Raw genomic sequence first — 26,557 nt, forward strand, 5'->3', positions numbered from 1 at the left:
TGGGACAGGGGCAATAAGAGGCTGGAAAAGTTAAAGGTACAAAAAAGGAACAGCTGGAGGACGAAATTGCAACTCATTAGGTCAATTGGCAATAGGTCATTAACATAACTGGGTATAAAAAGAGCATCTTGGAGTGGCAGCGGCTCTCAGAAGTAAAGATGGGAAGAGGATCACCAATCCCCCTAATTCTGCGCCGACAAATAGTGGAGCAATATCAGAAAGGAGTTCGACAGTGTAAAATTGCAAAGAGTTTGAACATATCATCATCTACAGTGCATAATATCATCAAAAGATTCAGAGAATCTGGAAGAATCTCTGTGCGTAAGGGTCAAGGCTGGAAAACCATACTGGGTGCCCGTGATCTTCGGGCCCGTAGACGGCACTGCATGACATACAGGCGTGCTTCTGTATTGGAAATCACAAAATGGGCTCAGGAATATTTCCAGAGAACATTATCTGTGAACACAATTCACCGTGACATCCGCCGTTGCCAGCTAAAACTCTATAGTTCAAAGAAGAAGCCGGATCTAAACATGATCCAGAAGCGCAGACGTCTTCTCTGGGCCAAGGCTCATTTAAAATGGTTTGTGGCAAAGTGGAAAACTGTTCTGTGGTCAGGTGAATCAAAATTTGAACTTCTTTATGGAAATCAGGGACGCCGTGTCATTCGGACTAAAGAGGAGAAGGACGACCCAAGTTGTTATCAGCGCTCAGTTCAGAAGCCTGCATCTCTGATGGTATGGGGTTGCATTAGTGCGTGTGGCATGGGCAGCTTACACATCTGGAAAGACACCATCAATGCTGAAAGGTATATCCAGGTTCTAGAGCAACATATGCTCCCGTCCAGACGACGTCTCTTTCAGGGAAGGCCTTGCATTTTCCAACATGACAATGCCAAACCACATACTGCATCAATTACAGCATCATGGCTGCGTAGAAGAAGGGTCCGGGTACTGAACTGGCCAGCCTGCAGTCCAGATCTTTCACCCATAGAAAACATTTGATGCATCATAAAATGGAAGATACGACAAAAAAGACCTAAGACAGTTGAGCAACTAGAATCCTACATTAGACAAGAATGGGTTAACATTCCTATCCCTAAACTTGAGCAACTTGTCTCCTCAGTCCCCAGACGTTTACAGACTGTTGTAAAGAGAAAAGGGGATGTCTCACAGAGGTAAACATGGCCTTGTCCCAACTTTTTTGAGATGTGTTGTTGTCATGAAATTTAAAATCATCTAATTTTTCTCTTTAAATGATACATTTTCTCAGTTTAAACATTTGATATGTCATCTATGTTCTATTCTGAATAAAATATGGAATTTTGAAACTTCCACATCATTGCATTCCGTTTTTATTTACAATTTGTACTTTGTCCCAACTTTTTTGGAATCGGGGTTGTAGAACACAGCATCAGTGCTGTAGTCGAGTCACTAAACCTTGAGTCCAAGTCCAGTCTCGAGTCTCCAGTGTTCAAGTCCAAGTCATTAAAAAAAATTATTTGAGTCTGAGTCGAGTCCTAGAACAAGACTCTAACCGCACCATTTGACGGTGGCTGTTTTAGCGCCATTAACATTAGTTTGTTCCTGAACATGATGTATGAACAGGTGACTGTGCTTCTCTTTGTCAGGGAGTGCGAAATATTCTGTCAGACATGGTTGGGAGACAGATGTAAGTGCAGAAGGTGTGTTTATTAATACAAGTGAAGACGGTAAACAATCCAGAATGGCAGGCAAAATCGTTAAACAGTGAAACAGGCAATAGGTCGAGCAAGGCACAAACAGGCTATTGTAGACTCAGCAAAATCAAAGACGAGAAACAGGAAATCAGGGATCAGGAAAGCAAACAAGGAAATAAGGCTTGGTAATGTGTTAGCAACGCAACTCAATACTTCGCAAAGTTTTCACAGTTTTTATATAGGTGCACTGATTGTGCCTTAATCCTGTGCAGGTGCGAGTCATTTACGGCGCACGAGAGTCTGCTTGGCATGCGCGTTGTCTGGAGCGCGCCCGAGAGTCTGTGTGATCTATGTGCCAAGGCGCACAGTTGTAACACTCTTGCACAAAATTAGTACAAAAATTTAATGTTGATATAAATATCTTATGCCAAATTATTATGGCATGTTACAAAAAATAAAGAAAAAATCAGAGTCCTCGTCTCCAATTTACGAGTCCAAATGCAGTTAATGCACGAGTCCAAGTCATCAGTGCTCAAGTCCAAGTCGAGTCACAAGTCCTTAAAATTAGGGCACAAGTCGAACTCGAGTCTGAGTCCTGGACTCGAGTACTACAAGCCTGCACAGCATTATAGCCTATATGGCCCGTGCTATAATTGCAGGTACATGTCAAGTGTTGAGTCTGTTAGTCATCGTCAACTCTGTTATCATTAAACGGAGCAATCCATTAACAGAACTAATGGTAACAGAGTTGACACTTTCCACCATTTTGTGTCTTAACTCCACATGCTAACCTCAAACTAGCTGCCACATGGCATGTATAAAAACAGAATTGTATGGATTTTAATCATATTATTGTGTTTTTTTTTAATGAGTGAGCGATTCACTGCAATATCACAGTAACAGATTTGATGAATAATTAATCTACTGTTGGTGCATCTTCAACATTTTGTTCAAATTAATGAGAGAAGAAACAGAACACACCTCACTACCTTTCTGAAGTTTCCCCCCAGAGGAAGTGACATCACTCGGTGCAGGTGTCACACGTATTATTCAAAGTCTTTGTGAATTTTATGTGGTTTTATAACAGAGTTGACAAAAGCATTGGGATGGATAAAAAAAATATATATTTTTTTAAATTACTGAAATTTCACATAATACAGAAAATAGACTTTCTGTGCAATTGATTTTATAAGAGTTAATAGAATAAGTGCCTAAAAACAGATTTGTTTGACTTCATGTTTATTTGAGTCAGGAGTCGAAGACAGCCAATAATGTGGGGGAGGGGTGGGAGTCAATGCTTTATGGATAAATTGGGTCTAAAATGTCCATCCAGCATTGCAATTGGTCAAAGTTTGTCATAATTTGCATTTTTATTCAAAACTGATTCAATAAAGATTTATTTTGTGGAACATAACAAAAGGTTTATCTCAGAGACGCGAACCATACCCCAAATTCTAGCATGACCCACATGCTGAGTTTAATACGTCATCTTCTCTCTATCAGTTCCGTGACGATAATAAGAAATTGCACCCGTGCCTGGTGGACTTCCAGACCCTGCCAGAACCTGAGAGAAACTACAACTTGCAGATGTCTGGAGAAACTTTAAAGTGAATAATTATTTTCTTTCATTCCAATAATATCAATCTTTGCTGTTATTGTCTTTTAAAATGTATCTCCGATTCTAATCTCATTTGTTTGTACTCATTTGCTAAAACATATTCTTTTTGCTGGGAAATTCCTCAGGACGCTCCTGGCTCTGGGCTGCCACGTAGGCATGGGAGATGAGAAAGCCGAAGAAAATCTGAAGAAGATCAAGCTACCTAAAACGTATGTTACAAAGAAGAAAGTGGGTGATTTTTTTTTTTAGACATGCTACAAAGTATTAAAGCTCACACTGCTTTAAAATTGGTCAACAAATCCAACAAAGCCTGACAATCACTCAGCTTGCAAGATTTTAGATATCATAAGGAACACTGACTTATTCTTATTTAATATGATCTTTGCTGGAAGATGGCTTGGGCAAGGGTATGAAAAAAATATATATTGATTTGGTAAAATAGTTGATAGTTTCTTAAACTTGAGGTTTTGGGATGTTATTGGGAGAAAAAATCCAGGTTTGATTTTAAGCAAATATGTTTTGTCATCTCTTTGGCTGGAAGGTAAAATTCTGCCATTCAGAATGGTTTTCCCAGACCATCACACATGTAGAAGATATTCTTCACTACAGATAGAGTTGGTATTACATCTTCGATTGAGCTTATTTACTACTACTCGGGCCATTTTATATATTTAAGAAAGTAAATAAATAAATAAATAAAATACAGGTCTGACAGAGGGGGTAATGTTCTGAGAAAAACCTCAGAATTTATGAGATTAAAGTTTTACATTTATGAGGGGGGGGGAAAAACTGGGAATGATCTGAAATGAGAATTTATTTATTTATTTGTTTATTTATTATTTTTGGAAGGAATTTTAAGCTTTTATTCATCACATTTAAATTAGAATGCAGTGAAATTCACAGTGAAAACAAACAAACAAACAAACAAACAAAAAACCTTGGATATTATCTGAAATTATAAGGTTATTAAAACTTGGATATTTTCTGAGATATCTTCCTTTCTTCAGCTCTTTCTTTCTTTCTTTCTTTCCAAGACAGCAATTGCATGCTTCCTGGCTGCAGTGTATTCTGGGAAATGTAGTTAGAAATCTCTTGGCACTTTATTGTTTTATATAGCATGATCGAGGAGGAAAGACTTTGTTTTCTATAATTCTTAGCTCAGGTTGGTGTTTGTGGTGTGATGACACTGATTCAGCTTTGCAAAGTGAAGTGATCTGCTTCCTTGACAAAAAAAAAAAGGCCTTTTTAATCTCAGATTTTTTATTTTATTTATGACTTTATGATTCAGAGAATATCTGATTTTTTTCCCTGCAAATTTATGAACTACTATTTTCTACTTAAATTTACTATCTTAGAGATAGGGTTAGAGATTTTTTTTCTTGGAATATTACCCCCACCTTCATCTCTTTCTTTCTTTCCCTCCTGCCTTCCTTCCTTTCCTCCCTTCTTTCCTTCCCTCCCCTCCTTCCCTCATTCCTTCCTTCCTTCCCTTCTTCCCTCTCTTCCTTTCTTCCTTCCTTCCTTCCCTCCCTCCCTCCTTCCTTCCTTCCTACAATGGCCCTAATATGCAACTGTATATTTACACTACCACTACATTTTAAAATAAATTCAAGCAAAATAAATAAACCTGAGTTTCACCTTGTGAAAGAAGATGGAAGCAACTATAAATGTTGTTGATTCTATCCATATTCACTAGATATGAGCAATCACGTGCTCTGATTGGCTACTCTACTCCTAGGCTCATATACCATGAGTAGAGCAAAACAAAATGGTGGAATGCATTGCTGAACCAACCGAAGATGAAATAAAAATTCTACTCAAAAACAAAACACCAGAAAGATGCAAAAAAACCCCAAAAACAAAATATGGAATAAAAGTATTTGATAGTCAGAACGTATTGTTTTTATTTTTCAAGAATTATCACATTTTTCACAAATTGCTACTGTCATTTCGCCGGTTTGTTTACAATCTAAGAGGAAATTATTTTGTCGGACGTTTTGTATGAAGTTTTTATTTATCGAATTTGCAAAAAATAGCAATAAAAATGCTCCGTTTCTCAAAATCCAGTGAATGTGGATATAATTAAACAATTATTCCACTCACTCTCGTAATACATGGCTTATAGCTGATTCAGTGCTACGTGACTCGTCGGCTATCAGCTCATGTACGACTCGATTTCGTGGAATAACTGTAATATATACAGGAAAGATATAAATGGATTATATTTATCCCATCCCATCCCATCCCATCCCATTATCTGTAGCCGCTTTATCCTGTTCTACAGGGTCGCAGGCAAGCTGGAGCCTATCCCAGCTGACTACGGGCGAAAGGCAGGGTACACCCTGGACAAGTCGTCAGGTCATCAGATTATATTCATATGTATAAATATAATAAACTGTGTTTCTTTTTGTTTCCTGCCTCTTTCTATTTCTCAGGTATGTGATGACCAGTGGCTACAAGCCGGCTCCTCTGGACCTCAGCCATGTGAAACTGACTCCCAACCAGAACCAGCTGGTGGAGAAGCTGGCAGAGAATGGGCACAACGTGTGGGCACGAGACCGTGTGAGGCAGGGTTGGACTTACAGCATTGTACAGGTACAGTATTAGTCAGGAACAGGAATAGTTGCCTCATAAATGTCGGACGTCAGAAATGATGAAAACTGAATTATGCTAAAATAAATTAGAGTGTGGAGCAGTTACTATTTTTCATCCTTTTGTCCTTACTCATGCACTCTTATCCTCAGGATATTCTGAATAAACGTAACCCTCGTCTGGTACCGTACGTCTTGCTGGATGAGAGAACCAAGAAAACCAACAGAGACAGTGTGAACAATGCCGTACGCACCCTGATTGGCTACGGATACAACATCGAGCCACCAGACCAGGAGAGTAGTAAGTGCTGATGATCTCATACATCGAAGTTCATCTAATATCCTCATTTTATAAATCTTCCTTTTTACCATATTAATGTTTCAGTTTCCGACAGTGGAAGCTAGCATTACACACACTGCACAAAGTGCACAAGGACTGCACAGTTATTCTAGTGCCCTACTGCTCTTTTGTGAATAATACAGTATAATATACAGTATAATCTACAAAGTCCAAGGTATTAATAGTATTTATTTAATTAAGTTACAAGAATCAATGCAGAATTTGCAAGAATTAATGCATTTTTAAATTGTGTATATACAGTGTCTTGCAAAAGTATTCATCCCCCTTGGTGTTTATCCTGTTTTGTCGCATTACAAGCTGGAATTAAAATGGGTTTTTGTGAAGTTAGCACCGATTTATTTACACCTCTACCACTTTAAAGGTGAAAATTGTTGTTTTATTGTGACACAAACAATAATTAAGATGAAAAAAACAGAAACCTGGAGTGTGCATAGGTATTCACCCCCTTTCGTATAACACACCTAAATAAGAGCTGGTCCAACCAATTCACTTCGTAAGTCACATAATTAGTTGATTAAGATCCACCTGTGTGCAATCAAAGTGTCACATGATCTGTCACATGATGTCTGTATAAATCAACCTGTTCTGGAAGGACCCTGACTCTGCAACACTACTAAGCAAGCAACATGAAAACCAAGGAGCCTCCAAACAGGTCAGAGACAAAGTTGTGGAGAAGTATAGATCAGGGTTGGGTTATAAAAAATATCCCAAACTTTGAATATCCCACGGAGCACCATTAAATCCATTATAGCAAAATGGAAAGAACGTGGCACCACTACAAACCTGATAAGAGAAGGCCGCCCACCAAAACTCATAGACTGGGCAAGATGCAACAAAGACACCAACGATAACACTGAAGCAGCTGCAAAGATCCACAGCAGAGATGGGAGTGTCTGTCCACAGAACTACTTTAAGCCGTACACTCCACAGAGCGGGGCTTTATGGAAGAGTGGCCAGAAAAAAGTCATAGCTTAAGAAAACACATTTGGAGTTTGCCCAACAGCATGTGACAGACTCCCCAAACACATGGAAGAAGATTCTCTGGTCACATGAGACTAGAACTGAACTTTTAGGCCATCGTGGAAATGCCATTTGTGGTGCAAACCCAACACCCTGAGAACACCATTCCTACAGTGACGCATGGTGGTGGCAGCATCATGCTGTAGGGATGTTTTGCATCTACAGGGACAGGAAAGCTGGTCAGGATTGAAGGAAAGATGGATGGTACTAAATACAGGGCAATTCTGGAGGAAAACCTGTTTTAGTCAGCCAGAGGTTTGCCACTGGGACGAAGGTTCACGTTCCTGTAGGACAATGACCTTAACCCTTTGGTGACTGACCCCTTGAAAATGGTTCCTCCAGGAACGATGACGTTTCAGTTGTCAAGACAACAGAAAAACTAAAATACAAGAGCATTTTGTTTTGTGCACAAGAGCATTGTGACATATCTTTCTGTTTTTGTATTTTAGTTTTTCCGTTGTCTTGACAACTGAAAAGTCATCGTTCCTGGAGGAACCATTTTCAAGGGGTCAGTCACCAAAACATACTGCTAAAGCTACACTGGAGTGGTTTAAAGGGAAACATTTAAATGTCTTGGAATGCCCAAGTCAAAGCCCAGACCTCAATCCAATTGAGAATCTGTGGCATAACTTGAAGATTGCTGTACACCAACGCAACCCATCTAACTTGAAGGAGTTGGAGCAGTTTTGCCTTGAGGAATGGACACAAATCCCAGTGGCTTGATGTGCTAAGCTAATAGAGACATATCCCAAGAGACTTGCAGCTGTAATTGTAACAAAAGGTGGCTCCATAAAGTACTTGACTTTTTTTTTTTTTTTTTGGGGGGGGGGGGTCAGTACTTATGCACACTCCAGATTTCTGTTTTTTCATCTTAATTATTGTTTGTATCACAATAAAACAACAGTTTTCACCTTCAAAGAGGTAGGCATGTTGTGGAAATCAAATGGTGCTAACCCTCCAAAAATCCATTTTAATTCCAGCTTGTAATGTGACAAAACAGGGCAAACACAAAGGGGGATGAATACTTTTGCAAGGCACTGTATCAATAAGAATACTTAATTTTCTTCAGCTTATTAAAAATGTTCAAACCAGCAGCAAGAAAAGCACATAAACATGTAAGACTGCTGTTACCATGTTCGAATAATTAATGTGTTAGTGTTTTTGATAGGAATGATGAAAAAAAAATACACACATTCTGTCTGATATGCATACAAGGATGAAAACAGTGAAAAACTAACTTTTTAAATATTGTACTCTTGAATAACAACTTATTGAAATTGCATTAACTATTAGTAGTATACATACACAGGTGATTCTAGAAAATTGCACACAGTGATTGGTCGAGAAAGTCGGACTATTTCTCGATAATCACCTCGAGCGACTTGGCAAAATGGCGGCCGATTGCTTCGTCACCGTAAGTGAGGAAGACTTACAAACGATGAAAGAAAATGCTGTTCCTAAAAGCACTAAAAATGCTATGAAGTTTGGTCTAAAACTATTCAAAGGTAAGGTGGAATTGGGATTTATTTTATCGATTTCAAAACAAAGTATTTTATGTGAGTCGGTGTAGATAAGTGACGCAAGTCTGTGTGCACCTTTATTACATTTGTATGCCGCTTTTGAAGATTGAAATAAATTGTTTTTTAAAATGCAATTTTTACTTTTTTTAAATAATCACCTGTGTATTTATACGTAAACAATTATCCACCTCAGGCTCAGTGAATATCAGTGAATAATAACCTCATTAACCAGTTATGGGAAAGGGTATTGGAAGCGAGATTGAGAAGAGAGGTAGCAATCTGTGAACAGCAGTACGTGTTTAGCCAAGGAAGAGCACGTCGGATGCAATTTTTGCTTTAAGAATGTTAATGGAGAAGTACAGGGAAGGCCAGAGAAAGCTACATTGTGTGTTCGTAGACCTGGAGAAGGCATACGATAGAGTGCCGAGAGATGAGTTCTGGTATTGTATGAGAAAGTGTGGAGTAAATGAGAAGTATATCAGAGTGGTGCAAGACATGTACGTATGAGAACAGTGAACGACTGAATGGTTCAAGATGAAGGTGGGACTTCATCGAGGATCTGCTTTGAGTCCTTTCTTGTTTGCCATAGTGATGGATAGCTTGACGGACGAAGTGAGACAAGAGTCACCATGGAACATGATGTTTGCGGATGATGTGATATGTGGTGAAAGTAGAAAGGAGGTTGAGTTGGGTTTGGAGAGATGGCGGTATGCATTGGAACGAAGAGGAATGAAGGTGAGAAGTAGCAAAACAGAATACATGTGCATCAATGAGAATGGGGATGAGAGTGTAGTGAAGATGCAAGGAGTAGACGTAAAGAAAGTTGGTGAATTCAAGTACCTGGGGTCAACTGTGCAGGAAAATGGGGGCTGCGATAGTGAGGTGAGAAAGAGAGTGCAGGCAGGGTGGAGCAGGTGGAGAAGGATTTCGGGAGTCATTTGTGATAGGAAAGTCCCAGCAAAAGTGAAAGGTAAGATGTATAAGACAGTAGTGAGACCAGCTGTGATGTATGGATTGGAGACCGTACCCTTAACGAAGAGACGAAGCAAAGTTGGAGGTGGCGGAGTTGAGGATGTTAAGGTTTGCGATGGGAGGTTGGACAGGATAAGGAACGAGCACATCAGAGGGACAGCACATGTGGAGAGCTTGGGAATTAAGCTAAGAGAGATGAGACTGAGATGGTATGGGCACATCCTGAGAAGAGATGCAGAGCATGTGGGAAGGAGAATGTTGAGGATGGAGCTGCCAGGCAAACGAAAACGAGGAAGGCCAAAGAGGAGATACATGGATGTGGTGAGAGAGGACATGAAAGTGGCAGGTGTGGTAGAGAAGGATGCGGAAGACAGGGAGCAATGGAGATGAAAGATCCGCTGTGGCGACCCCTAATCGGGAGCAGCCAGAAGAAAAAGAAGAAGAAGAACCTTGACTTCATCTCAGCTATTATTCACCGATATTCACTTCGCCTTCTGAGAATAATTGCTAAATAGCAGAGCTCCTCACACGCAGAGTGAAGCTCCATACTTAAGAGAATATGGTCATGCATCGACCTGATTTTTGATGGCTTTTGCGACTGTATAATGACCGTACAAACAAATGATGTATGTGTACCACCACAGAGAACCTGATCGTAAGTGCAAGGCAACGTAAACACTTGAACAACAGACAATGAAATTTGGGTTTTAATCCAGCACTTATTTTCATCTCATCTCATCTCTCATTATCTCTAGCCGCTTTATCCTTCTACAGGGTCGCAGGCAAGCTGGAGCCTATCCCAGCTGACTACGGGCGAAAGGCGGGGTACACCCTGGACAAGTCGCCAGGTCATCACAGGGCTGACACATAGACACAGACAACCATTCACACTCACACCTACGGTCAATTTAGAGTCACCAGTCAACCTAACCTGCATGTCTTTGGACTGTGGGGGAAACCGGAGCACCCGGAGGAAACCCACGCGGACACGGGGAGAACATGCAAACTCCACACAGAAAGGCCCTTGCCGGCCCCGGGGCTCGAACCCAGGACCTTCTTGCTGTGAGGCGACAGCGCTAACCACTACACCACCGTGCCGCCCGCGCTTATTTTTAATTTACTTTTTAAAAAATAACATGGATTATTTACTAACACATTTTACGGAAACTATTCACAACATTTTCAGATAAAACCAGTTAAAACAGTTTTATTAGTCCACTACCTTTTTGGACAGTTGACAGTTGTAACCAGACGACTGTTTGACATCAAGTTTGAACTATCAAGATCGCAGTTCGAACCCTCGGAGCTCATACACTGCATTCGGTCGAAGACGATGTTTTCCAGTTTTTTTTTTCCCCTGAAGGTTTTTATCCTACTGTTTTTTTTTCATACCAGGCAACATATCTTTGCATTGTATCCTTTTTTACCTGAACGATTTCTTACTCTGGACACTCACGCAAACATAATTATTGTACAGTTCAGTAGCAATTATGAGCATATTTCCTTAGTTGTCAATAATCTAAAACTACCGCAGATCGATATCGATTAGTTCTTATGTGTGATAATATTGGATGGTAACTCTATAGTAGTGATGTAAAGTGAAAGCGCTGGTTCACTACTGTCCACCAGGCACCCAGCAGAGTCACACCATAATAAATGCTGTGGTGTTGTTTCTGGCGCAAGGCATGCGGCGTCAAAGAAAGGCATAAATATGTGTTCATAACTGCGATGTGTATCTCATTATTGGTCTCACTGTTACAAGACAACACAGCGATTTATTCAGGTGAAATACACGACACAATTCGATGGTTCGTTCCATTCATGATGCTATAATATCATTATTCTATTCAGGTTGATTTTGTGCACTTGCAAATATTTTGGCCGTCAAGACCTTAGTGTTTAGAACTATATAAAAATACATGATTTTACTGCTATTATTTCCTACTCTAGCCTTATCCTTTTACTTCAACTCTCACACACCAACACACACATTTCTCCTTCCTCCAGGTGGCCACTTATTGGAGAGCAGGCGAGGGGTTAAGGTGCGAATCTTCAGGGCGGAGAAACAGTATGCCGTGACCTCAGGGAAATGGTACTTTGAGTTTGAGGCAGTGACGACAGGAGAGATGAGGGTGGGCTGGGCTAGACCTAACGTCCACGCAGGCACTGATCTCGGAGCTGACGAACTGGCTTACGTCTTCAATGGAAACAGGGTACGTAATGGTTTATGGAATGGCTTTTGTCCTTCCTCCATGGTGTTTTGCGTCTGATATAATGCCTCCATGATGGTTTCCTGATAGTCATAGAATGTCCATAGATAACAAAAGCTAATCATAATTACACCACAGCCATCATGAATTCTTGAAGCTGTTGAATTAGACGGTGTTCATTCATTTGCTTTAACCAGCTGCAATTCAAATCACAGGTTTGTATAGATGATAATGTTACATAACCATTAATGGTTAAAAAGCATGAAGTCTTTTATTAATAAATTTTAAAAAAGGTAATCGTTGGCAAACCGCCATGGTATAAGAGTAATACAACAATTTGGAGCATGTTGTTGTTGTGAAATAATCAACTGCTTTGCACTGGGTGAACCAACATCAGCGATTATTTCATGTTCAGGTCGGTGTGTGATAAGTGACGTTTGTGTTAAACAGGCTCAAAAATGAGTTGATCACAAGGATATAATGAAATAAATTGCATGACACATACTGTACTGTACATTAGTCACTTTAAATACTTGGTGCATCAGAAGCGCTTGAGATCATACGTGGGATTAAACCCACTGTTGTATGATAGTTTAAACTATGCAGCTATGCTAATCAAGATCGTGACATTGGACATCTTGCTGCTGAAATGTATAATTAACAGTTATTCCATGAAATCGAGTAGTACATGAGCTGATAGCTGACAAGGCACGGCGCAACGAGTTGGCTATAAGCCATGTATGACGAGATTTTGTTGAACAACTGTTTTATTCTATCCACATTCACTGGATTTTGAGAAATGGAGCATTTTTTATTTTTTTTTTTTTTTTGCAAATTCGATCCATAAAAACTTTATAAAAAATGTCTGACAAAATCATTTCCGCTTAGAATGTAAACAAACCGGTGAAATGACAGTAGCAATTTGTGAAAAATGCAATAATAATAATTCTTGAAAAAAAAAAAAAAGATACAACCCCGATTCCAAAAAAGTTGGGACAAAGTACAAATTGTAAATAAAAACGGAATGCAATAATTTACAAATCTCAAAAACTGATATTGTATTCACAATAGAACATAGACAACATATCAAATGTCGAAAGTGAGACATTTTGAAATTTCATGCCAAATATTGGCTCATTTGAAATTTCATGACAGCAACACATCTCAAAAAAGTTGGGACAGGGGCAATAAGAGGCTGGAAAAGTTAAAGGTACAAAAAAGGAACAGCTGGAGGACCAAATTGCAACTCATTAGGTCAATTGGCAATAGGTCATTAACATGACTGGGTATAAAAAGAGCATCTTGGCGTGGCAGCGGCTCTCAGAAGTAAAGATGGGAAGAGGATCACCAATCCCCCTAATTCTGCGCCGACAAATAGTGGAGCAATATCAGAAAGGAGTTCGACAGTGTAAAATTGCGAAGAGTTTGAACACATCATCATCTACAGTGCATAATATCATCAAAAGATTCAGAGAATCTGGAAGAATCTCTGTGCGTAAGGGTCAGGGCCGGAAAACCATACTGGGTGCCCGTGATCTTCGGGCCCTTAGAAGGCACTGCATCACATACAGGCATGCTTCTGTATTGGAAATCACAAAATGGGCTCAGGAATATTTCCAGAGAACATTATCTGTGAACACAATTCACCGTGCCATCCGCCGTTGCCAGCTAAAACTCTATAGTTCAAAGAAGAAGCCATATCTAAACATGATCCAGAAGCGCAGACGTCTTCTCTGGGCCAAGGCTCATTTAAAATGGACTGTGGCAAAGTGGAAAACTGTTCTGTGGTCAGACGAATCAAAATGTGAAGTTCTTTATGGAAATCAGGGACGCCATGTCATTCGGGCTAAAGAGGAAAAGGACGACCCAAGTTGTTATCAGTGCTCAGTTCAGAAGCCTGCATCTCTGATGGTCTGGGGTTGCATTAATGCGTGTGGCATGGGCAGCTTACACATCTGGAAAGAGACCATCAATGCTGAAAGGTATATCCAGGTTCTAGAGCAACATATGCTCCCATCCAGACGACGTCTCTTTCAGGGAAGACCTTGCATTTTCCAACATGACAATGCCAAACCACATACTGCATCAATTACAGCATCATGGCTGCGTAGAAGAAGGGTCCGGGTACTGAACTGGCCAGCCTGCAGTCCAGATCTTTCACCCATAGAAAACATTTGGCGCATCATAAAACGGAAGATACGACAAAAAAAAAGACCTAAGACAGTTGAGCAACTAGAATCCTACATTAGACAAGAATGGGTTAACATTCCTATCCCTAAACGTAAGCAACTTGTCTCCTCAGTCCCCAGACGTTTACAGACTGTTGTAAAGAGAAAAGGGGATGTCTCACAGTGGGAAACATGGCCTTGTCCCAACTTTTTTGAGATGTGTTGTTGTCATGAAATTTAAAATCACCTAATTTTTCTCCTTAAATGATACGTTTTCTCAGTTTAAACATTTGATATGTCATCTATGTTCTACTCTGAGTAAAATATGGAATTTTGAAACTTCCACATCATTGCATTCCGTTTTTATTTACAATTTGTACTTTGTCCCAACTTTTTTGGAATCGGGGTTGTACATTCTTACCATCAAATACTTTCATTCCATATTTTGTTGCTTTTTTTGTATTTTTGGGGTTTTGCTTTCGAGAAGAGTTTTTATTTTGTCATTGGCTGGTTCAGCAACACACTTACCCTGTAGCTATTTTGTTTTTCTCTACTTACGGTATATGAGCTGATATCCTAGTAGTAGAGGAGCCAATCAGAGTGCATGATTGCTTGTTTCCAGTGAATGTGGATCGAATAATTTACAATTTACAATGCGTGGAAAGTAACTTTGGTAATTGAGGTTAAATACAAATGTTAATAAAATGCAATAATAATAATTCTTGAAAGATAAAAAAGATATGTTCTTACCATCAAATACTTTTATTCCATATTTTGTTGCTTGTTTTTTTTATTTTTTGGGTTTTTGTTTCTGAGTAGAGTTTTTATTTTGTCCTCGATTGGTTCAGCAACACGCTCTGCCATTTTCTTCTTCTTTAGGGTTTTTTTGGTAGTTGTTAAACCAACTTAAAGGTGCATTACCGCCACCGACTGGGCTGGAGTGTGGAACAGGCGATATTGGGCGGGGGCATAAAAAAGTATATTCTTTTAACTGTTTCTGTTTCTTTTAAATACTTGATAGCAAAGTGATATATCTGACTTGATGCGCGCCACCATTTTTGTTTTTCTCTACTCATGGTACATGAGCTGATATCCTAGTAGTAGAGTAGCCAATCAGAGCACACGATTGCTCATATCTAGTGAATGTGGATAGAATAATGATATTTATATATTGAACATTTGAATGTTCAATTTTTCCAGGCTCAGCGCTGGCACATTGGAAATGAGCCATTCGGGCGCCAGTGGCAATCAGGAGACGTGGTGGGTTGCATGATTGACCTGGTAGAGATGAACATCATGTTCACACTGAACGGAGAGATGCTGATCAGTGACTCTGGGTCTGAGATGGCCTTCAAAGACATCGAGATTGGAGATGGTGAGCTGTGCAACCTTTACCGGATAACAGGGAGTGGTTATGTTAGAGTGGTATTCAGTATTAGTCGTCCTTGTTTTTGTTGCTTTTGTCACTTTCTGGTTCTTTGAATCACTTACCAATGGATGTCCTGTTGACATTTTAGTGGACTTTATAACAACGCAGCTGTAGCTTTGAGATTATGATACTGCAGAGGGGAACCATCTAGGCCTTCAGAGAAGTCCCAAACATATCAACATTTCAAATGTTATATTTAATTTCTTTCATTCTTTAATTATTTTCATTTTTTCATAATTTCATTATAATTATTCTCTTCCAACTCTAATTTGGCCTCATTTTTTATCAAATTTCCTTCAGAAATGTCCTGAAAACATTAAAATCGAGTTACTCAGTGAGATTTTTGTTTGTTGTTTCTAGGCTGAGAAGGGTTTAGAGCTGGCTCACTCATTGATTAGGACTTCACTGCCGGGACAGAAGGCCATGGCAGTGTATGTTTATGTAGGAAGCGACAGATGAATTAGCCAATCAGATTTTGATTTATAATGGGAGAGACCAAAGATTTATCACCCTAGGCCTTCTCAAATGACAATGCGAGCTTAACCGCGAGTCGGCACCATCAGCGCAGCAGTGAAGTCACCTTCCAGCTGGTGTAGCGTTCATCAGCAGTGTTAGCGAATGCTAATAAAGCGGTCAAGCCAGTGCTATCGAGAGCAAGTAGCACAGGCTAACGACTGAGAAACTAAGATTTCTGTCTCCAGACTCTTCTTCCATGCTGCACGCTCGCTATAGTATTTTTCACTCAGACTTAAGTATTCATTTGCCTGTCATTTACTTAGTTACTTCTAAAATCAACACTGACAGCTACACACAATGGAGCTACCTGGCAGTCTGCTGCTAATCCCTTGCAAAACCCTTTGCCCTGTTGCTTTTTTGGTGTGTCTGGCTAAGTTTTGTCTGAGCTAAAGTCCCAGCTCTAATAGTAACGATTCGCCAATGCAATACTGACTTTGACTTTTGGTGAATCTTAGCTTTATTCATCCTTTCCTCACAAGTCTTCTTCTTCTGTCTGTCAGGTTTCATCCCTGTGTGTGCACTGGGCCTGTCTCAGGTTGGCCGTATCAACCTGGGCCAGAACGTCAGCAGTCTGCGCTATTTTGCCATTTGTGGATTGCAGGAGGGATTTGAGCCCTTCGCCATCAACATGAAGAGGGACATCACCATGTGGTTCAGCAAGAGTCTGCCCCAGTTCACCCCAGTGCCTCCTAATCACAGTCACATTGAGGTCTTGTCTTTCATTTACAATAGAATGTTATAAATATTGACTGGAATGGAAATGCCTAAATATTTGCCAAAAAGTTACACAGAATGGGAGAAGTGTCCTGATAAAGGAAAGATTATTCCTTGGTAATATAAAGCGATATTACAAGAAGTGAATATTGTATCTGCTATGTGCTTAGACTATAAAAAGGAATGATATTGGCAAGTGAAAATATATTAAAGCATCATCAAATTTATCTTGTATTTCCCAGTAGAAGATTACAATAATGTTATTGTGAGAGGCCATCCCAGACGAGCCCCCATTTTGTAATGGTCTGGCTCGAAACATCCAAAAAAGAGGAGGACACACAATTACATTTCAGAAACTCAAGAATTTATTCAATAAACGGATCAAGAATAAGATGTAAAGCAAAACTCAAACAAACAATGTCAGTATGACCAGTCAGTAATCGGCAGTATATGCAAAGAGTGGATGCATGAAAGTATGATACTGAGGCATGAAAAACAAGATCAACTGTGAGCTATTGCTCACTTACTTTGACCCCCGCTCTCGCTTATATCAGAATACAAGCAACTGAAGGAATAGGACACTTATTATGAATGATGACTTCGACAAATAATGAACCCTGAAAGAAGTAAGTAAAGAAGTAAGTAAAGTGTCTCTCCCCAGGCATTTCAAACAGCATCCTGGTAAACTGTCATTTTGAAATTAGATTAGATTAGATAAAACTTTATTGATCCCTTTGTGAGGGTTCCCTCAGGGAAATTAAGATAAGAAATAAGAAATAGCATTTAAATAGCATTTATTTAGCAATAAAATTAAGAAATAGCATTTTGCTTCATGAAATAGCGTCAAAATCCACCCTATATGTTTCGTAAATACATTCAGTCGGTAAACAGGAAGTCGATGTGCGACAGACCTGAAAACAGTGTACATGGTGTAGAACCCCAAGCTGGAGCTTGCGACCAAATATCAAGCAATTGTGATTTGTAGTTGCTGAGAAAAATGTTACGAAATGTTTGTAAATACAACCCCGATTCCAAAAAAGTTGGGACAAAGTCTCATCTCATCTCATCTCTCATTATCTCTAGCCGCTTTATCCTTCTACAGGGTCGCAGGCAAGCTGGAGCCTATCCCAGCTGACTACGGGCGAAAGGCGGGGTACACCCTGGACAAGTCGCCAGGTCATCACAGGGCTGACACATAGACACAGACAACCATTCACCCTCACATTCACACCTACGGTCAATTTAGAGTCACCAGTTAACCTAACCTGCATGTCTTTGGACTGTGGGGGGAAACCGGAGCACCCGGAGGAAACCCACGCGGACACGGGGAGAACATGCAAACTCCACACAGAAAGGCCCTCGCCGGCCCCGGGGCTCGAATCCAGGACCTTCTTGCTGTGAGGCGACAGCGCTAACCACTACACCACCGTGCCGCCCCGGGACAAAGTACAAATTGTAAATAAAAATGGAATGCAATGATGTGGAAGTTTCAAAATTCCATATTTTATTCAGAATAGAACATAGATGACATATCAAATGTTTAAACTGAGAAAATGTATCATTTAAAGAGAAAAATTAGGTGATTTTAAATTTCATGACAACAACACATCTCAAAAAAGTTGGGACAAGGCCATGTTTACCACTGTGAGACATCCCCTTTTCTCTTTACAACAGTCTGTAAACATCTGGGGACTGAGGAGACAAGTTGCTCAAGTTTAGGGATAGGAATGTTAACCCATTCTTGTCTAATGTAGGATTCTAGTTGCTCAACTGTCTTAGGTCTTTTTTGTCGTATCTTCCGTTTTATGATGCACCAAATGTTTTCTATGGGTGAAAGATCTGGACTGCAGGCTGGCCAGTTCAGTACCCGGACCCTTCTTCTACACAGCCATGATGCTGTAATTGATGCAGTATGTGGTTTGGCATTGTCATGTTGGAAAATGGAAGGTCTTCCCTGAAAGAGACGTCATCTGGATGGGAGCATATGTTGCTCTAGAACAGTGGCGGCTGGTAGTCTTTCAAACAGGGGAGGCTGGTTGGTTACGATATTTCCAGATTTAAAAAAAAAAACACATCAATTTTGCCCATACTCTTGCCTCTGATCTGGCTGATTGTTGGCAGGGTCAAAAACTGTGAAATAACAGGTTCTTTTGGCCCATTAGCCTACTGTCCAATATACATGCTGGTGGTGTTGGGGGGGGTGTTATATTTTCACATTTTATATTTTAAAATTGTGGCATGTTGTTTAAAAATTGACCTCGGCTGTGTTTTTGTTTAAAAATGTTTTCCAAATTGTAGCTGTGTTTAATTCATATCCAGAAAAACATATATTCCAATATAATATACTCAGCATAAACATTTTAAATAGATTCTATATTTTTGGTCCATCCATGACGTATTACTAAAGTAACCTATTTACTGTTGTTGATGTGGGTCACTTGCTGTTAGACAATTCACTTTCTCGTACCAGGAGAGCTGAAAGGAACAAGTATTATTCCCTACCTTTTTCACCAAGTCAATTTGAGGCGTTGGTCTACCCTGCTCTTTAATTTTAATTTTTTCCTCGAAAGGAAGACTGGCAAATGGCTTCGCCAAAATTAAATCAGCAATGCTTGGCATCCGTGTGCAGCTTTCTTGCTAGCTGACTAGCCCCCTCAAGTTCAAGTTCAGTCACTCAAATAAACAAAATTTCTGGAACCAAGATAGCAAACTTGACAACACTATACTGTATATACACTTTATTTACAATGAAAATATATACAAACTAAAAAAGCTGGTAGAAACCGTATGTAATGAATGAAATCGAAATGTAAGCTGATCTCTTACAATACACCACAGCACTTGCGAATCCGCATGGGACTGAACTGATGTTGCCAGATACTGCTGATGTTATCCATCCCAAAATATGTTCAAAACCCGCCAAAATGCACTTAAAACCGCCCAATCTGGCAACACTGTGCTGCCTGTCTATAGTTGAAACGAGCTTTCAATCAAAAAATATCCGGCCGCTTTCACCAATCACCAGTCTCCTCGCGGAAACTGCCATGTCCCTCCCATGTGAGGCTCGGAGTCCGTAGGCGGGCATTTTCGCAGTATTTCTCCAATAACCGTCTTGCATTTTGAGATTGAAAAGCGCAGAGCTCCCAAATGCCATTGAAGTCCATTGAGGCTGGGAGTCCGTGGGACTCCGTGGGTGGGCATTTTCGCAGTATCTGTCCAATAATCGTCTTGCATTTTGAGATTGACAAGCACATAGCTCCCAATCCACTGAGGCTGCGCTGCATCGCGCTGTCACGAGGGGGAAAACTCACGCACACATTAGGCGAACTGGGGAAAGTTATAACGGAATGATTTCGCACTGTAGTTGGGTTGAGCACATATATTTCTATGATTCTGGATCTGAAATAGCAATGTTATAAGGTCGGCTATAACATAAACCTAGCACAATTCATCCTACACGATATTCGTCATTTTTAGAGGAGGCTGAGCCTCCCTCGTTGTCTTAGAGCAATCGCCCGTGCTCTAGAACCTGGATATACCTTTCAGCATTGATGGTGTCTTTCCAGATGTGTAAGCTGCCCATGCCACACGCACTAATGCAACCCCATACCATCAGAGATGCAGGCTTCTGAACCAAGTGCTGATAACAACTTGGGTCGTCCTTCTCCTCTTTAGTCCGAATGACACGGTGTCCCTGATTTTCATAAAGAACTTCAAATTTTAATTCGTCTGACCACAGAACAGTTTTCCACTTTGCCACAGTGCATTTTAAATGAGCCTTGGCCCAGAGAAGACGTCTGCGCTACTGGATCATGTTTAGATACGGCTTCTTCTTTGAACTATAGAGTTTTAGCTGGCAACGGCGGATGGCACGGTGAATTGTGTTCACAGATAATGTTCTCTGGAAATATTCCTGAGCCCATTTTGTGATTTCCAATACAGAAGCATGCCTGTATGTCATGCAGTGCCGTCTAAGGGCCCGAAGATCACGGGCACCCAGTATGGTTTTCCGGCCTTGACCCTTACGCACAGAGATTCTTCCAGATTCTCTGAATCTTTTGATGATATTATGCACTGTAGATGATGATATGTTTAAAACTCTTTGCAATTTTACACTGTCGAACTCCTTTCTGATATTGCTCCACTATTTGTCGGCGCAGAATTAGGGGGATTGGTGATCCTCTTCCCATCTTTACTTCTGAGAGCCGCTGCCACTCCAAGATGCTCTTTTTATACCCAGTCATGTTAATGACCTATTGCCAATTGACCTAATGAGTTGCAACTTGGTCCTCCAGCTGTTCCTTTTTTGTACCTTTAACTTTTCCAGCCTCTTATTGCCCCTGTCCCAACTTTTTTGAGATGTGTTGCTGTCATGAAATTTCAAATGAGCCAGTATTTGGCATGAAATTTCAAAATGTCTCACTTTCGACATTTGATATGTTGTCTATGTTCTATTGTGAATACAATATCAGTTTTTGAGATTTGTAAATTATTGCATTCTGTTTTTATTTACAATTTGTACTTTGTCCCAACTTTTTTGGAATCGGGGTTGTACACGCTATATGTTTCTTAAATACATTAAGTCGCTAAACAGGAAGTCGATGTGCGGCAGACCTGAAAATGGTATACACGGTATAGAGCCCCAAGCTGAAGTTTGGTACCAAGTGGCTATGATTTGTGGTTGCTATGAAAAAGGGTGTTTTGGACAGATGGAGATATGGATGGACAGGCAACACAAGCCAAAACCAAAATGGCCAAAACGAAAGGGCAAACGCCTGCCACCTGTCCGTCCCCTCCACCTGAGTAGGCCTAAAAGAGGAGAATATAAAGAAAGCAAAGACAGGTGAACACAATCCCAGTTCACTACGCATTTAAAAGGCCAGCACCCCAATGAGCTGACAGCCCTGAGGCTGCCACAAAACCAATTTTAATTTTCTTTTCTTTCTTTTAATTTTTACTAATTTCAATCTTGCAATAATTTTGTTCTTTTGGCAGATAATTTTGCTAATATTAAACATCTACACTCACCGGCTACTTTAACAGGAACTTGTTCTTGATTCTAAGGTTCCTGTTCTTGGCTGCAAGAGTGGAAACCAAAGTGTTCTTCTGCTGTTGCATGCTGAGATGCTTTTCTGCTCACCACGGCTGTAAAGAGTTGCTATGATTTGCTATATCCTTCCTGGCAAAAACACTCAAACCAATCTGGCCATTTTCCTCTGACCTCTCTTATCAACAAGGTGTTTGTTTCCACCCACAGAACTGTCACTCACTCAACTCAATGTTTTTTGTTTTTCACACCATTCTGTGTAAACTCTAGAGACTGTTGTGTGTGAAAACCCCAGGAGATCAGCAGTTTCTGAAATATTCAAACCAGTCCATCTGGCTCAAACCAACACCCATGCCACAGTGAAAGAAAGTCACACTTTGAGATCATAATTTTTCCCATTCTGATGTTTGAACATTGTGAACGTTAACTGAAGCTCTTGATTTGTATCTGCATGATTTTATGCATCATGCTGCTGTCAAGGGATTGGCTGATGAGAGAACTGCATAAAACTGCAGGTGTATGAGTGTTTCTGTATATAAAGTGGCTGGTGAGTGGATTTGAAGAAAATAGGAAAAGTATCTGCCAATAAAATGATACAATTTTTAACACTTGAAATGAAACTTGGAAAAAAATATCGACAATATATTCGGTTTAGGGCAGCACGGTGGTGTAGTGGTTAGCGCTGTCGCCTCACAGCAAGAAGGTCCGGGTTCGAGCCCTGTGGCTGGCGAGGGCCTTTCTGTGCGGAGTTTGCATGTTCTCCCCGTGTCCGCGTGGGTTTCCTCCGGGTGCTCCGGTTTCCCCCACAGTCCAAAGACATGCAGGTTAGGTTAACTGGTGACTCTAAATTGACCGTAGGTGTGAATGTGAGTGTGAATGGTTATGTGTCCATGTGTCAGCCCTGTGATGACCTGGCGACTTGTCCAGGGTGTATCCCGCCTTTCGCCCGTAGTCAGCTGGGATAGGCTCCAGCTTGCCTGCGACCCTGTAGAACAGGATAAAGCGGCTAGAAATAATGAGATGAGATGAGATATTCGGTTTATTGTAAATAAAGAAGTTTATAATTGGAAATACCACATCAGTTGGACTATTTTCAACTTGCTAAGATGTCGTCTTTTTTTTTTTTTTGCAGTGGAGCTAGCTAGTAATGCTGCGAGGTGAGAATGTCACCAGCTAGCTAACCAACACTAATAAACAAAGAAGTTAGTAAAGCAGATTTCCAAGGGTAATGCCAACTATAAAGTTATCGTGTCTGTTAAATTTTTGACCAGCTAGCTAGGCGACACTGTTTTCTAAAGCAGGAACCTGTGGTGTTATGCTATTTTGACATATAATTTGTACGCTCAAACTCAAGTTTGGGACAAAACCTGAAATTGTGCTTGGATTATGATTTTGAATGTTATGATTACATCATGGAAACCCAAAAATTTGCACTTGCCATGTATTCTGTGTGATAGCATCTCATTTACTGAAGCCAAACAATTTTGCATCGGTAAAGTTGTGTCTACTTTTACGATTACCCTCCATCAGAAGAGTTTGGTTTTTTTTTACATGTTTTTGACTGAAATATTTTTAATTGCACAGGTGTCTCGGGTGGATGGCACAGTGGACAGCGCCCCCTGTTTGAAACTCACCCACAAGACCTTTGGATCCCAGAATGCCAACACAGACATGCTGTTCCTGAGGCTAAGCATGCCTATCGAATTTCACGAGACTTTCAAAGTGCAGGCAGGCACCACACCCCTCACTCGAGCCCTAACCATCCCAGAGGATGAAGTGTTGGAGGTGGATCCTGACTCGGATTACGAAGTCTTGAAGAAGTCAGCCAGCAAGAAGGAGCAGGAGGAGAAGGAGAAGGAGCCATCTGTGCCCAGAGACATACCTGGTGTCAAGGAGAATGACAAGGACACTGTGTCTGAAAAAGGCAAAAAGAAAGGGTGAGGATAGATAGACTAGTGATACAGAATGCCCTTTAATACAACGACTCAATTTTAGACTCTACAGTAAATAGCATATGAAATGAAAGCATCTATGAAAAGATACATCATGCTTATTTTCTTTTATGTTTATGCCTTGATTAGTCTAATCTTAAATACAGTGATTATTAGCTGACAGGCGATGAGCTTATGCCGTCATGTGTTGTCCGTCATCCGTCCGGTGTCTTCCACATTTCACGAAAATCGCTTCTTCTCTTTCAATTCATCACCGATTTTTATTCTTTTTGGCAGGAAGGTAGGTCTGCCTCAGGTGCATAATGATTCTACCCAAATTTGCATAATTGCAATTAATAATGAAGATATGGAGTAATTAAGCCCTAATGAGCAGCTTCCACACAAATCGCTTCTTCTCCCTCAATTCTTCACCAATTGTTTCTTTCTGGTATGAAGGTAGGGGTACCTCGGGTGCATATAACTTCTACCCAGATTTGCTTCATTACAATTATTAATGAAGTTAATAGTGGACTAATTAAACCTTAATGAGCAGTTCAACAATAATTGCTTCTTCTCGATCAATTCCTCGCCATTTTGGATTCTTTCTGGCAAATAGGTCGGTATTCCTAGGGTGTATATAACTTCTATATACAGTATAGCTTGTATATAGTGTCTATAGCTTGCAACATTGATTGCACAAGGTGGCCCATTTTAGATCGTTTCTTCTGGACTAGACGGGGCTGGAGTGAGCTACGCTGTCACTGACGGTCTCGTTTATAGTACTTGGCATTATTTGCAGTGACTCGGGTTACTTTTCTGCAGGTATTTTCAGTTCCACTGGCCTTATTTTATTTTATTTTATTTTTTTCAGTCAGTTCCATGACTGAAAACATTCTTAACTTGTCCATTGCTATGATCTTTGGTAATCTGTCCATTCTACAATTGTTCCAAGACATACCTGGGCAAGAAGTATATCAGTATGAACAAATGCTCTATTATGCTGAATACAACAATTAAAATAAACAAATGTGTGATTGGTGAAATAGATTCAAACTTTTTTTTGTTTAGTCTTTTCTTGACATTGTGGATGTAACTGTGGACGTTGATCAAAAGACCACTGTTGTGCTCATCTCTGATTGCTCTGATTGCTTTTCCTTCATTCTCAGTTTCCTGTTTAAAGCTAAGAAAGCGGCCATGATCGCACCTCCACCTCCTCCCCCTGTTGTGCCACGTTTGGTAGAGGATGTAGTGCCAGATGAACGTGATGACCCTGAGATCATTCTCAATACCACTACTGTGAGCCTTTCAAACACAATTAACAGCTATTCCGCGAAATCAATTCGTACATGAGCTGATAGCTGATGAGGTACATACCACCAAGTCGGCTATAAGCCATGTACGACGAGATTAGGTGGAATAACTGTTTTATTCTATCCACATTCACTGGATTTTGAGAAACAGAACATTTGTATTTATTTATTAATTTTTTAATGCAAATTCGATAAATAAAAACTTTATACAAAATGTCCGACAAATCATTTCTGCTTAGAGTGTAAACAAACCAGTATAATGACAATAGCAATTTGTGAAAAATGCAATAATAATAATTCTTGAAAAATAAAAAAAGATACATTCTTACCATCAAATACTTTCATTCCATATTTTGTTGCTTTTTTTTGTATTTTTGGGGTTTTGTTTTCGAGTAGAGTTTTTATTTCATCCTCGGTTGGTTCAGCAACACGTGCTGCCATTTTGTTTTTCTCTACTTACGGTATATGAGCTGATATCCTAGTAGTAGAGGAGCCAATCAGAGCGCACGATTGCTTGTTTCCAGTGAATGTGGATCGAATAATTTACAATTTACAATGCTTGGAAAGTAACTTTGGTAATTGAGGTTAAATACAAACGTTAATAAAATTCTTATTTACACATTTGGGAAAAATCACTAAGCATGTGAAAGGGTTCATGTGTTTTTCATAGCTAATGTTGATATTGCTATAGTATTTAAGATTATAAGCATTTAATACACTTTATTATTCTCTCTTTCTTTCTCTTTCTCTCTAGTATTATTACTCGGTGCGGATCTTTGCTGGCCAAGAGCCTGGTGGTGTTTGGGTTGGCTGGGTCACCCCTGACTACCACCAGTATGATCCTAGCTTTGACCTCTTAAAAGTTCGCACTGTCACAGTGACTGTAGGTGATGACAAGGGCAACATTCATGACAGGTGAGGATTGAAAGCAGAAGTATTTGCTTCTAACAGAAGCTTTTGGCATCAAAAACAGATTAGTCATCCAAAAAACAGATCAGGCAGGTGCTTATTGCAACCAAAGATCAAATAAAGAGAAATAGCTGCTATATGTCAAACTTTTCCAGTTCCTAATAGCATTTTTAAATTATACTTGAGGAGTATCAAGTTCAGTGAGTGAGTTTTCTCTTTTTTTTGTATTTAATATGATTTAAAAACTATTTTTTTAAATTTTGCAATACATGAGAACTTACTAGGGGTGGCATGGTGGTGTAGTGGTTAGCACTGTCGCCTCACAGCAGAAGGTACTGGGTTCGAGCCCAGCGGCTGACGAGGGCCTTTCTGTGCGGAGTTTGCATGTTCTCCCCGTGTCCTCATGGGTTTCCTCCGGGTGCTCCGGTTTCCCCGACAGTCCAAAGACATGCAGGTTAGGTTAACTGGTGACTCTAAATTGACCGTAGGTGTGAATGTGAGTGTGAATGGTTGTGTGTCTGTGTCAGCCCTGTGATGACCTGGCGACTTGTCCAGGGTGTACC

The 26,557-nt window shown here is 40.1% G+C and overlaps 1 protein-coding gene across 1 annotated transcript in view; it reads left to right on the forward strand.

Moving 5' to 3' along the window:
- LOC132887638 (ryanodine receptor 1-like) overlaps positions 1-26,557 on the forward strand; it is a 239,010-nt gene that overhangs the window by 49,915 nt on the left and 162,538 nt on the right. Inside the window, exons 22-31 of the mRNA XM_060923104.1 lie at positions 3,182-3,285; positions 3,422-3,505; positions 5,732-5,891; positions 6,041-6,188; positions 11,768-11,973; positions 15,339-15,513; positions 16,584-16,792; positions 23,429-23,781; positions 24,942-25,071; positions 25,840-26,000. Of these exons, the coding sequence (XP_060779087.1) occupies positions 3,182-3,285; positions 3,422-3,505; positions 5,732-5,891; positions 6,041-6,188; positions 11,768-11,973; positions 15,339-15,513; positions 16,584-16,792; positions 23,429-23,781; positions 24,942-25,071; positions 25,840-26,000 (1,730 nt within the window). The remainder of the gene's footprint in view (positions 1-3,181; positions 3,286-3,421; positions 3,506-5,731; positions 5,892-6,040; positions 6,189-11,767; positions 11,974-15,338; positions 15,514-16,583; positions 16,793-23,428; positions 23,782-24,941; positions 25,072-25,839; positions 26,001-26,557) is intronic.

The sequence above is a fragment of the Neoarius graeffei genome, chromosome 6 (assembly GCF_027579695.1).
Source record: "Neoarius graeffei isolate fNeoGra1 chromosome 6, fNeoGra1.pri, whole genome shotgun sequence".
Classification (NCBI taxonomy): Eukaryota; Metazoa; Chordata; class Actinopteri; order Siluriformes; family Ariidae; genus Neoarius; species Neoarius graeffei.